The sequence below is a fragment of the Telmatherina bonti genome, assembly GCF_933228915.1.
Source record: "Telmatherina bonti genome assembly, chromosome: 4".
NCBI lineage: Eukaryota > Metazoa > Chordata > Actinopteri > Atheriniformes > Telmatherinidae > Telmatherina > Telmatherina bonti.
The window spans coordinates 13,733,850-13,748,616 of NC_136622.1; the positions used below are offsets into that span (position 1 = coordinate 13,733,850).

A 14,767-nucleotide genomic window follows, 5' to 3' on the forward strand; every position below is an offset into this window, starting at 1 on the left:
TATATATATATATGTGTGTGTGTATATATATATATATATATATATATATATATATATATATATGTATGTATATATATATATATATGTGTGTGTGTGTGTGTGTATATATATATATATATATATATGTATGTATATATATATATGTGTGTGTGTGTGTGTGTGTGTGTGTATATATATATATATATATATATATATATATATATATATATATGTATGTATATATATATATATGTGTGTGTGTGTGTGTGTGTGTATATATATATATATATATATATATATATATATATATGTGCGTGTGTATATATATATATATATATATGTGCGTGTGTATATATATATATATATATATATATATATGTGTGTGTGTGTGTATATATATATATATATATATATATATATATATATATATATATATATGTGTGTGTGTATATATATATATATATACAAACTTTTATCACCAAATTAAAATCTGTCCTCATTTTTAATATACAATGCTGCCTTTCTGATAAATATTATAATCAATACTTTTCTCCCTCATTGATGTGTCCTGGAAAGCCTCCAAATCCAGTTTTAATACACTTTATTAACAAATATGATGGAGGTTCCTTGTTCATGATACTGCACCAAAAATAGTTAGACATTTTTTCATGTTTCTTTAATCACTTGTTAATTTCTTGTTCAACTTCCATTTAGGTCACTTCACATGGACACGGGCATTGCAGCAGTCAACATATACATGACTGTCATCTAGCTTAATTGTTTATTTAGCTCAGGCATGTAAAAAAAATCTGAAATTGGAACAGAAAACTGACCACAGCCACATATCAGCAGATCACATGATATTCCGAATTTTACAAATGATTCCAGTTTCCCGGCCAGTATCTGCAATTCCATGTACAATTCTCAAAAAGGGTGTTGGAGTATGTTCACAAACATTAGTTATGTTCATGGAAAAGGACCAACATAATACATACTAGTTGTTGGTGTTTTCTGTGTTTTAATGCTGTGAGAGGAAGGCAGCTGCTTTGATCACGGCAAAAAAAAAAAAAAAGGCGAATAGTCAAGCAAGTTGAAGAAAAACAAACTGTGGGCCAGTTTCTTTACAAAAGATCTTGTCCTAATTTTAGATTCTTTCCCTGTTTTTAGCTGCAGCAGAGAGTCCATCAAATTCTCAACTTAAGAGGAGGGTCTGTGAAAGTAGTCCGCCACATCATGAGAGGTGAGTAACCACTTAAAGTGGTGCTATAATGGTATTTGGAGTTTTCTGAGCTTTCTACAGTGTTACAGTGTTGAATCCTCATCAGACATGTGAACGACACTGTTTTTTATCACCTAAAGAGAGACATCCTGCTGCATTCGTTGCTGTGGGTTGCTGTTTTCCACTTTGTTTTCAGGGTCTGATTCAGGTTCCAACATGTAGGGCTGTATGCTATGTGTTGACATTGTATTTTGTTTTTTTTTTATTGAGTTCACATGAGCCTAATCCTTCTGTTTATGAGATGTTACAATGACGGCGAAAGCAGTTGCGGTGCGTGCTCCTGATGTAGTGCAGTAGCGGGAGGCGGGGCTTAATGCGGAAGAGTCTCAATCCACTCGTTTTGCCCACAGGCTGATCTGACAGCTTACGGAGAGGGTCGGTCTGAAGTAAATCAAGCGATTTGTGACAATAACTCGATCAGTCCCAGCTCTTCTGGGCTCAGAAGTAAATATAAATTAGCCTGAAATGCACATAATAGTTCCACTTTAAATTTTTTTTTTTTTTTTTGTCATCTGTTCTATGAAATCAGGTCCTTTTAGGTTATGCTAATGAAATAATAAGGTTCATTAAATTATAGATGGTGCTTTTAAGATGGACAAGTAGCTCAGCGTTGTGATCAAGTCTAGCTTTTTCCAGCTAAGACTTATCTGTAAGGTTAAAGGCAGAGTATGTAAGATTTCAGGGCGATTTTTTTCCACCACCAGCTGGCAAACAGCAGGTCGTGAGCAAAACCACAAAACTGCTACCTCCACAAACGACCACAGGTTGGCAGTAATGAGCAAAACTTACCCCTCACCCCTCCTCCTTGCCAGCTCCAACGAGGGCAGGAATCGCTTGTGAGCTGTAGCTCAGAGCCGCTCTGCAATAAATGGGCTTATACTCCCCCTATTGGTTGAAAAAAAAGTACTTTTTTATTTTTACTGGTCAGAAAACATTCAAGAAGGGTCTTTGTCATTAATTAAACTTGTAATTTAATAACGCATCAAATATGGACAGACTGGAACTTACATGTTTAAAAAACTTTCTAATTATGATTGCAGTTATTTTTTTAATTAATTTATTTTGAAAATATTGAAAATCTTACATACTCCACCTTTAAGCACTATCTATGCATAAAAGACCTTGAGAAAGTCATACACATGTTTGTCTCCTATTGCTTAGGCTCTTGTAACTCCCTGTATGGAGGAATCAAACAGTCAGACTAGAAGCTCACAAAATATAAGAAATGAACAACTCCATTTCAGTCCGAATGTTTGGATTGGTCCGAGTTTTTATAGATTTACAGTAAACTGAGGGGTCTAACTATATTTCTTATTGTTCATGATTACAAAATGTATAGACTACTATCAGGATGAGGAACCACTTCACCCAGAGTAAAAAATGTCTGAGCAAGATTACCGACCCCAGCTTGAAATGTGCTGTAAAAATAAAATGAACATTGACAAAATTGACAATAAAATGAGACCAATAGTACCTTTTTTTTTCCTAAGTTCACTTTAATATCCTTGTTACACAGTAATTTACTGTAGTTTGCTCTTGGTGAATTTAAAAAGTTTCTGCTGCTTTTCCTTTGTTAATGTGCTGTTAAACCTATTTTAGACGTTTACAGCAGGGTGTCAGACCACTTGCAGGCCTAGCTTAATGGTAGAGGAAACACTGATTGGAGGATGTAAACATTCCTGTCTATGTCTGCACCCCAGGAAGCAAGGATCACCGCAGCTCCTACAAAGCCCAACTTTATGTCTATTATTTTGGCTCTTACCTTGACATAAGTACTCTGCTATCATGGAGCGGGGACTAGTTTTCATGTAGCTGTTTAGTGATCGGTTACAACTGCGAAGCGTATTTTGATTGGTTGCACAAATGAATGCAGCACTCCCAATCTCTGTTTAATCTGTTTTTGATCTCATCTTTAGATTCAGAAACAAACAGTTTGCAGATAAGTTAAGGAGTATAAATCCTGATGGATACACAACAGGATGCTGCTAACATCATTTGACTGATTTACCAGCCACCAGCTGACTGATAGGTGACTTAGTGTTGCGATCTCTGTTGCACACGCTGCCAGAACAAAGTCTGTAATAGTGTGAAGGGATTCATGGAGGCTTCATGTGTCCATTACCCTCAGAGACCTGTCAATCTGTTCTGGCCAGTTTCTTCCTTGTCATCTTTATTGTAAAGGGTTAAGGTTAGCCACATGTCTGTTGTGCTGTTGCATGGAAATTCATTTACCAACATCCAGTCCTTGTTTACAGGTATTAAATTATTCCTTGACCTTTGTGATGTCTTGTTGCCCCTCGGCAACACAAAAAAAACGAACATATGTAGCCTGTGGAACAATGTTTAGTGAGCCACATTTTCTATGAAACGCACCAAAGCAGAGGATTTTCCTACATGGTTTGCAGTTCTTCTGATGTTACAAATGCTGTTAAGACTCTTTTGCTGTTTCCACAGCACAACATCTGGCATTATTCTCTCATGGCGAAGTCATTTCACTGCTTTCGAGAAAAGAAAAGCAAGTTACAAAGCAGTTGCTTATTCTCTGTGTGCGTGTCAAACCAGCCACTAGACAGGCATTAAATGTGTGTTATGATGAGTGTTTAATGTAGGATAATGTAGAATTACTCTCTTTTGTTTGGACTTTACAGACAAGGAACAGAAGAAATAACAGTTTTATATTCTTAAAAGTTAAAATGACACATAACACCCCAGGTTAAAAAAGAAAAAAGAAAAAAAAAGTGATTCAGGGGAGAATGTTGCTAAAATATCTGCATTTTGATTGTGGTAGTTTGATCGGAAGCACCAACTTTTTGCCGGCATAAGGAGAGGTGCCTGGCTGACCTTTAGCTGAATCTTCATGTTTCCAATATTTTATTTCCCTTTTCTTTGGTTTCAGTTACCATAGTGATGTTATGCTTATTGAAGTTTAGTTTTTATTGTATTCAGCATTACAGAAGCGTAGAGATGTCCTCTAATAAATAAAAAGGACCATGTCATGTTAAAAAGTGATTGTTTCATGGTAAAAATGTGAATCACATCACATTATGTAATGAAGTTATATGTAAAAACATAAACTTATTTCATTATAACATGGTACGTTTTATGTTTTTACAATAAAATTATCACCTTATATCCTGATTAGGTCCCTTTTTTATTTTGGGGGACAGATGTATTCTTCAGTACATCAAATCTTTATCTTCGCCTATTTCTTCTTCTTTTGTTTGTGTTTTATTTATGGTTGGCAAACCTTTTCTTTCATCAAACTGCCTGTGGTGAAGTAAGTGCAGGAAAGTTAGTTTCATCCTGCCCTGTTGTGGAGGTGACCTGAGAGTTGAGCCAGCTCTGGAACAGTCCCAACAGTGTATCTCTGCAGCCAGACTCACCTTGTGCATAAGGGTACAAGGAAATTGCGCACTTGTGCCAAACCTCCCAAAACAAACATATAGACCTCGTCGCATTTGGTGCTTTAATATGTTTTATTTCAGTACAGCTTAAGTAATAGGCACTGGTGATGCAGTTTACAGTTTGTAGCTGTTAGTAGACTTACCATGTGATCAGTCAACAGGTATATAACTGTGCCGAAGTGTGCTAATTGTTGGGTTGAAATGCAGATGAAAAAAAAACTAAAATTGAAACCATAATAAACAGTGCAGCATCATTAAGGTAGATATGTTTTTCTTTTTTCAAATCGCCTGTGTTCAGATGGTAAAACTAGATGTTTAAATGCGTTTTAGCAACTTTGCACTGTTATTTAATCACATCCACACTCAGAAAGAAGCACAAAATGTCGTTCATTCTTTCTTCCGATCACCAAAAAATTTCTCATCCTTCCATATTTGTTTTCTCTTTGGCTTTGGCAGACCTTGCAGGTGTGTTATTTCCATCCTTGTGTGGCATCCATCTTCCCTGTTACGTTGTCGGATAGAGCTTCAGGACAAGTCTCCAAACATGCATCCCCCCGGCTCATGGCGCCATGTAATGCTTTAGATAGAGTTATCCGTCACACATGGCAGTGCCAGCAAGAGTGGCAATCCTCCAGCCCTTCCTGTTTGTCAGGGTGTGTGTTTGCACATGGAGAACTTGTGGCTGGATGTCACTTTTGTTTTTATCAGCATATTTGAATGCACATATTTCTTGTTAGTCCACAGCATGTATTTGCTTACTAACAAGATTTTTTGTTTGTGTGTGTGCATGATATGACCTAGGAAGCCATCATATACATATTTATTTATTTTGGCATGCAAAAATATGAAAATCTTTCTTGGTTTTTTTTTTTTTTTTTTTCCTTTTTATTCAGTCTGCGTGTTTTATTCACACTTGCTTTGTGTGTGTGTGTGTGTGTGTTTGCACATTTTTTATGCAATCTTTACACTTGTCCTCAACCCTGTTTGGCTAAAATCTATCATATCTGTGTGTGTGCATCTGCATTTTATGCTAGGACATCCACCCATCTTGGTGCATTAGTGTGTATGCGTGTATATGTTTATATGTGCCTTACAGTGTGTCCGCGCCTTTTACATTAGGCCAAAATGCACAGCCCTCTTCCATTTTAAGTGCCCTACCCGGTCAACTTGAAATTGCAGAAAAAGGTTAAACACATGCAGAGTGTGTCACTGACTCTGTGGTCTTGACCTTAATGGCTTAGCTTACTGAATGAGAAGCAGCTCTGCAGGAAGAAAGGCCCAGAACATCGGAAGGAAGATCACAGGATGTAGGAAAAACCTGCTTTCAGCGTTTTAGTTTATTATGTTACAAATATTTATGCCCTCCATTTGTGTTTGTGTGCGTATTATTTAAGTAAACAAAAATAAATTCCTTTAAACAGACCTTTTAAAATGCAAATACAGACACTAAAAATAGGCAGTTTGATCATGTAAAATGGACTTTTTGGTTCATCTCTCCTCAGCTTTGAGCAACAGAATCTTTCCCATTATTGGTAGCACAAACTTTGCAAAGACCACAGACCAATATGGACTGAAAAACTGACAGAAAGCAGTGTTACAATAAACATCACTTAAAACTCACATGTCTTGCCTTCAAGGTGTATGTTGTTATAAAATGTACTTTTGGAAAGAAAATGAACAGAGAGAAAAACATCTGTATTTCAAAGAGTCTTCAAGAAAGACAATCAAACCTGAGTTAATTCCCACTTTACAAACATCCTTGTAGGCATCACTCTTTGACCTTTGGTCTTGACACTGAAATGGCAGACACAGTCTCGTCATGAATATGCAACTACATGAGTTCTATGACCTCCTATGCCACTGCAATATTTACATCCATCTTAAGCCCTGGTCATATTCATGTCCCAGTAAATAGCAGAGCATTTCTTAGGCTTGATGGTCTGATGGTGCTGCCAGATCTAGTGACTCGGGCAAAAATGAAGACCCTGATATGTGAAAACAAGCTCTTAATAATTGACTGGATTGTTTAAAAGAAGCACAAGTTACTCATAACTAACAGACCTGGTAACTATGGAGACAAAGGCATGTGATGTAAAACAAGGATATTTGTCTTAAAAACTCTGCAGGGGAGAAAATAACAATTAATGTATAAATAAAACTACATTACGTAAGATTAACAATGTCCACTTAGCTTAATTTGATCTAAAGGGGTTAAAGGGAAAAGAGCATGTTCATATAGAGGTGTCCTATCCAAGGTAAGCTCCTCATCTAGTTAATGTCAGAATGTTCCTGTGCAATTAAAAAATAACCGTTGTGATGTTGGCTTTAATCTGATGTGATCTTTATTTCTGGAAGTTAAACTTAAACTTTTAGCATGTATTCCTGAGCACTGACAGGTCTGGCATTAAAAAACCTAGAAGATGCTGTTAATTATCCTGCTTCATATTGTTGCTGATGTTAAATTATTTGCCTAAAAAAGAGCAGATTATTTTATCTTTTTAATTATCAACATATCCAATGAGAAGACAAGAAAAAAATCTCTGTGCCCTGCGATAATAGTACAGCCCAACACCATTATATAGCATCTGCACAGCAGTGCTTGAAAGATTACAACCCAGTGAAATGTTATTTATGTTTGGACAAAGGTGAACTCACTTTGAGAGTCCTTTTTTTTAACAGATTTGCCTGTAGTTGCCTGTTCATTCAGTTTTTACACATAAAGACTTTGTGTGCATGACAACTTGAGGTTTTAGAAAATCTAGCTATTGATTAACACACCAGAGCATCCCAGTGCCAGTTCTCCCTTGTGGAGGTGGATTGGCGCAGCTTCAGGCAGGTGTAACAGTGTTTTAAAAGACTTACGAGGCCCCTGCTGCTGCTGTAATCACACTGGCAGTCCTGCACTGTGTCCTCATCCTCGGCTGCGGCTGCAAAATCTGCTCCTGGAAATGATTCAACGTGTATTCATGGCAGATCAGTCCCAGTCACTGACCTGAGTAATGGCAATGCTCAGTACTGTATTGTCCTTTGTCGTGTTGCCGTGGTGACAGAAGGGAGAGGGTATCGGGATGCTAAAGAAAAACTCCTGCAGAGTCGAGGAGTCATGGAATCTCTGACCTTTCTGTCCGCGTGGCTGACTGCAGAGCTGTTCGTAGACACGGTGACACATGCAAGTTCACGCTGACAGGCTGCCTGAAGAAGACGCTGTAGATTCCCACGTTTTCCTTGAATCTGTTTAAACCCCGTCTCTCCTTTACTGCTTTTCTCTGTAAGCCTTAAAATTCTACCATGTTGTAGGTCAGCGGCGTTCCACACTTCTTAGATCATTTTGTGCTCTTTCCACCATAATCTAAACATAAACCCTCCCATTTCATCTATTTCTGTTTATGCCTCTATCATATGTCGCATCTGGCTTAATTATACTTGTCTACTAGACTCATATTTACACTTTACTTATGTAAGTTATTCTTTGTTTATGGCATCATCACATATCCTAAAATGAAACCAGTTGAAACATCAATCATCCACAGTAACTCTATCATTATATGCTTATAATAAGCATATTCACATCCAAGAGAACATGAAAAAATCTTTATTTTGTGTCCCAGTGCAAGTGTGGACATTGAAAGTAAATAGATTTGCATACATGGATCTCTCTTCTCTTCAAGAGTACAACGAACAAAACAAAAAGGTAGAAGCTTGTCATTTTCATCTATTTGAATAATAATTTAACCAACAGAAGGTATGGAGCAGGATTTTTATATCTGGGATCAACTCGCTTGTGGAGAAATGAGAAGTCACAACTTTTGTAGGTTTTAGCTATAATTACTGCTAATTGTATACATATTTCATAATCATTTATGCAAATTCAGTCATCCATGTATTGTTCTTGTTGACCCAATGCTTGCTGTCAGTCTTAAAGATAAATTTTGGTTGATGGCCGTTTGTAATGTTTTTATTAGTAATCATGATAATGATCGTTAAGATGTTTGTAGGTTTGCCAGTGTGGTTTTGAAGAGAGTCACAATAAAGTCAGAAAAATGATGGTCGCAACTACAAAACTAAGGCAACATTAACCAAAGTGAATTATTAATCACGCTCATAGGAAAACATTATTCCTTATCAATATCTCTAAAGTCCCTTCTAAGTCGTGTTTCATCTATCATAGTTTATGTTTTCTGCTGATTTACAAAAACACTGCTTCTCCACAAACATAGGTTTCTTCAGCATCTCTGCTATTCTTTCTTTGTGCTGCTAAACACTTCTAGCTACTGGGATAGCTCCCCTTATTTTCTTCTCTGCAGTGTTTCCCAGCGAAAGGCAGACCCCCCCCCCCCCAAATCTTCCTGTCTCTACTTTCCTGGGTTTAATGTGTAATCCCTCCTTCAGAGGCAAGCTGAGACACAGAGCAGATGCAAGGATTCCACTGGGGCTGCAGCAGCTGCAACTTCCTCTCTCTCCACATTAGACTCACAAATCGACAGTCAGACGGTCTCAAAGGCCTCGTGTGGGAGGCAGAAACACAAAATGAAGAAAACAGTCAAACACTCTGAAGCACACAATGAAGTGCTGCACAATACACTATAGCTTGTTATTGTTGCAGAGGACACGGTGGACTGTGTGCAGCATCTGTCACGGGGTATGAAGTTATAAGAAAGCATTTCTCCAGAAGGAAAAGATAATGTAATGACTGAATGATTGAAAGACTAAACTGCAGTCAGAAGCTGTTGTGTAGTGGCAGGCCTTAAATGCACTTCTTTCAGCTTTGTTCTTTTCAAACCCAAAGAATAGCTCGATATGTTTACAGGTGCAGTGAGATTTCCTAAAAGGGATTCGCCAAAGCTACAGAATCTTTGCCAAGATGTCAAGTTGCTGAATCACCATGGGGCCTATGATGATCTTAACTCTGAGTTTTGCTTGCATGCATATTCCACAGTAAATTTCCTCTGGGTGAGACTCCCACAAACTGACAAAACGGATGATGTATCACTACAACGCAAAAGCAAAATAACCAAATTATTTTCCATCTAGATGGTTTTTAATCTGATGTCTTATTTTCATCATTTGGTGTCATTTTAGTCTCAGTTGTAAATATTATTTGCATTGTAATTTATACAAAAAGAAACAAAAAAAGAAATATGACTCCGCTTTTTGACAATGTCACTGACTAATAATGTTCAGCAATAATCACCAGTTAGTTCAGACGATGAAATAGCAGCAGCTGTGATGCATCAGCGAGAGCTGCAAAGGTGCATTTTCTGCAACTAGCATGCACAATTACAGACACAGAATGCGGCTCTCATTAATAAACCTGAACAGCACTGTTAGTACTATTTGTAGATGCATTTATATCTGCATCACAAGTTATATGGTCAGCACACTATTAAGTAATTATTTTGCATATCCCATTTTTCTTTTTTTTATGCTGCCAGACACAAGTGCACACATATTAGAAATTTAACTGATGTTCACCTTTTTGTGCTCACTGGATCTTTGGAGTCCAACAGAAGCCGAGTGGCCCTCCCCTTAAACCTCTCGTCTGAGAACAAAGTAAACCTGCTTCTGTCCTGCATTTACATCTGTTTTGTCTTTTGTTTTGTTTTCCCTCAAGCTGTCAGCAAACTTCCTGAACCTGAAATATCATGTTCCTGGTTACATTTATCTCCCACTCGGCGCAGAAGGGTCGATCTTGTTTTTATTTATTTATTTTTCTAGTTTTAAAGCTGTTCTGTTTAAAAGTCATCCAGCCACGCCTCTGCTGCCAAACCAACTAATCCTCTGATTTTTCTTTGTCTTGTCAGAGTACGCTGAGAGCATCGGAGATGGAAAGAGCGATGAGTTCAAAGAGGCTGAGCGGAAGAGGATCATGGACCTTGCAGAAAACTTTTAATTTTTCCCCTTTCTTTGCCCCTGCTTGTATCATTCAGACAAGCAAAAGCCAGCATTCCAGACAGCTGTATGCAGAGATACTGCACAGGACAGACAAAATATCAACATTTATCATTTTTATGGTTTGATAAATAAAAACTAGAAACATTCAAATTGGAAATCTTTCTACTCACAATTTTGGTTTTAATTAATGAAGCAGAATTGATCAAATTAGTAAAAATCTTAGTGAAGAGTGTGCATGCCAACGCCTGCTGGAGAGAATAAGGTTGTGGGTTGTCTGTAAACCACCATGAAATGTTGTTTTCAGCAGCAGTGCTGTTTCTTTTCTGTCCTCTGGCATTAAAAGCTGAGTGAAATTGTTTAAGCGCAGATCTGCAAACCATATATCCCCATTTGTTTGTATTTGGATTTTGGTGTAAAATATTTTCAATTAAAACATTTCATAATAAAGTCTTGACTTTATGTTTAGGTTCTTTGATTAATGTCACAGTGAAGTGGGAGCCGGGCACAGCTTCCTGATTACTGTTCATGTGAATCTCATTATGCTAACACTTGATTACAGTCCCACTGAAGCACCTTATCTGCAGCTTTCACAGAAAGGCAACCCTGCTCCTGCTGCATCGGTGTGAACCCACCCATGGACACGTCTCAGCAGCTTCTCGGAGCGCTCAACCCACTGCTGTTTTTCTTCATATTGCTGCTCACATCAGTGTGGAGGTGTATTACAGTACAGCTGTATATACAAACAAATCCACTGTTGTTCTCCCTGTCTTGTGCATCAATTCAACTGTTTCTTTGCTGTCTTTGAGCTTTTAGATGTATAGATGCCAAAAAAAAAAAATCCAATTACTTTTGCATTTTTAATGTGCAAGACACACACTGATACAGAGTGGGAATGGAAGACATTTTGCAGAGACTTGACCTACTTAAACGTCTTTTACTGCTTTATTTAGTCTGATATGGATCTTTATGTCAATTTCATTGCACACAGTGGTGTCTGACAAATTGTAGATAAAAAACAATTTACTAAATATGCGTATTTCATATCTTTATTTAAACAGCCAGCTTCTTTATACTAACTTTAGTCCTGCTGTCACTGAGCAGTCCCAACACTTTAAATCTTAACCCAGTGCTGAAAGGAAAAGTCTCATCACCAATTGGAAAATCTGATCCAGATCTAATATTCTGTTTGGCAAAATGAAAGTAATATGTAATATTTTAAAATCTTTTCTATTTTTTTTCTAAAATGAAGTTGTATAAATTGCAGAATTTGATCTACTACTTGTAGTAATTTAGTGATTGCAGCAGGATGATGGGTCGTATCTGCAGTGGGAGCATGAGATTTCATGTACAACATATAGATGTTTTGTTTTCAGCTTCATTCCACTCACATTGATTCACAAGTCTGGAACTCAGCTGAATCCATGCCTTGTTGTTTTGTTTTCTTTATTTTTAAAGATATTGCTTCATTTGATGATGGTATAGCATATTTGACACATTAAACAAAAGTCTCCCTTTGGTATTCAACTAAGGTGAGGTTCACTGACACACAGTTATCAAATTATTCTGTGGCCCCTTTGTGCTCTGTTGAGTTGAGTATCGTCATCCTGGAAGTGAGACCGCTCCCGTTGGAATAAAAATAATGTCACCACAGGATAATGGGGAACTTTGAATTGATATGCAGTGACCCTCTCTAAGGGGACAACTGAACTGCAGCGTTGACAGCAAAGTGCACCCACTGAAGGGATCAGTGGTTCATATTTTTCTCACTGGTCTGTACAGACACCACCTAAACTGATTTATATTTAAAACATACATTTGTTTCCTATGTGTGAATCTGACTATTAAATAGCTCAAAAGAGCTTGTCAGAATAGGATTTTCATTAAATGGCTTTAGTAAAGCAAAAATTTCAGCTTCAGGACTTTTTTTTTTTTTTTTTTTTTTTTTAATTTTTTTTTTTTTTTAGAAACTTTGTACAACTTTCTGTCAGTCTCTTGTCCAGCACCTCCCTGTATTACTAAGCTGTCACTTAGTGCACCGTGTCCTTTCTGGATCCCACACCATGATTCCTGGCAGGAAGCAGCAGGGCTGAGAGGGAACAAGGGTTGCTTAATGACAGATTCCACATCTGCTGCCTTTCCTAAGTGTCTTTACAAACTCTAATATTGCTCAGTAACAAGATGGGTAGAACAGCGGGGCGTCGTTTGCATACTGTATTGGCGGAAGAGGCAAGGCCCCATGCATCTCTTATCAGTGATTATGACTGCAGCATGTTTAACAGCAATTGTACAGCAATTTCACAGTCGAGGGGAAAGGAGAATAATTGTATTTTCCGAATGACTGAGTGCAAACACTGTGCACCGCTGTGCTGTTAGGCTCATCTCTTTTGGTAAGGACTAAGAGGAGACGGGAGTGTTATTGATAGTGAGCCCGGGGTTTGATAAATCGGATGAAATGGGCATCTTACATCTTTTGAGACGCTAAAACTGAAGCTCAACAGTAATATTTTGATAGCTTAAAGTATGATGGCTCTTGGATTAATACCATTGGTCCAAAAAGCAGGTGGTCCAGGTCTTTATTTCAGGTTGGAGCGTTGTTTTTTTTTTTTTTTTTTTTTTTAAATTTAAATTCAGTCAGATGTGCCTTCATCAGGTTGAAAATTCTGCACAACAGCTTTCATATTATACATATTGTAATAAAATATTACAATGTTAATTTAGAGAAAGTGTGGGTTATTATGATGCATGGTGTGTTACAAAACAGTAGACACAAAAATAGTCTATTCTATTCTATCAATTCTTCAAACAGCTGTTAACATTTCTGTCACTCTTCTTGAACTAAATCATTCGCTTCAATAAGTACAAGAGAGACAGACACAAAAGGTATGCTCAAAGTAGAATAATACACAGGAAAGACCAGTAGACTTGGTATATTCAGTTGTGTGCATACTTAAACAGATAGGATAGTATGTTAAATGCTGCTGACAGGGAAAGAGCAGGTCTAGAGTTGACTTTTTTTTTTTTTAACGCCCCCTTCTGTTTACAATGACAAATGAAGGCAAAGTGGCAGATCTGACCTACTTGGTCTAAGGGACAAAAATCACTAACTACATTTAAACTTCACAGTGTGGATTTATTTAATTGCAGAAAGATGCTGATTATAGGAGTAAAAGTGAGATGGAAAGGAAAAACTTATTTTTAATGAAATTTTATCTTTAATGTAATCTTGAGGCATAATGCACCAATCAGTTTACCCTCTACTCTTTAATATCATCAGCACTGTATGACCTCTTTGCATATACATTACATTTTGGTCACACAAATAATGCATTATCACCCAAAAACACTGTTGTTAATAGCTGTTGTGCAACTAACAGCAGCAGAAGGGGATGAACTCAGCTGCTGTAAATATTTCTTGTTGCTGTTCTCACTCCCTGCTGTAGAAGCACATTTGTTTCTTTTAATTATTCTGCTGCTGCCTGGTGAAATATTAATAATACACACATACCCCAGTGAGTGAAGCCTAATGGCACTGCAAGCGAAAACTGACCAACATTTGTTGAGCATCAGAACGACATTACGTATCTGAAGCAAAATATCAAACATAGTCCGTTTTGCTGGTTTACTACAGTAGTTTCATGGCATGGAAAGACAGTTTCCTTATATGTTCCTCTGGAAAGTGTTGGAGAAATTATTATGGGTTTTGGTTTGAATTAAGTATTAGACATATATGCATTGATTTGCTGTGATCCTGCTGTGTTTTGTGTCTATGCACAAAGCTTTCTTTAAGTCATATGATCCTTGTCTGGAATGTGCAGACAAAGTCTGAGACAGGAAGAGTTTCCTGCAGGACATCTGTTTTTGTCAACTGCTTGGTTGACCAGTTGTCTAAAGGTTAGAGGTTAAAGGTAATAAAGTAATATAGTGAGTGATTGATGCTTAGTGAGTTCAGTTTAGTCTTAAATAAGAGATAATGATTGTTTCATATGGTCTGCCCAGCAACTAGGAGGAGTTAAGCATGGTTTATAATCGGGTGTTACTTCAGCATCTGCAGAGAGAGTTCTCTCTCCAAGCTCCAGCGTGTGCTTGTATTAGTTTATAATAAAATGTTCATTGTAAGAAGACAGTTGACTCTTAGATGTATTACAACTTCTCAAGACCAGAGTATTTTCCACCACAAAAGCAAGGTAATGGACTAAAAAGAGTAAAAGAACGG

General features: G+C 37.3%; 1 protein-coding gene across 1 annotated transcript in view; it reads left to right on the forward strand.

Moving 5' to 3' along the window:
* Positions 1 to 10,912, forward strand: part of ctnnbl1 (catenin, beta like 1) — a 62,706-nt gene extending 51,794 nt beyond the window's left edge. Inside the window, exons 15-16 of the mRNA XM_079238440.1 lie at positions 1,147 to 1,219; positions 10,464 to 10,912. Coding sequence (XP_079094566.1) covers positions 1,147 to 1,219; positions 10,464 to 10,552 — 162 coding nt within the window. The 3' untranslated portion in view covers positions 10,553 to 10,912. The remainder of the gene's footprint in view (positions 1 to 1,146; positions 1,220 to 10,463) is intronic.
* The last annotated feature ends 3,855 nt before the right edge of the window (positions 10,913 to 14,767 follow it).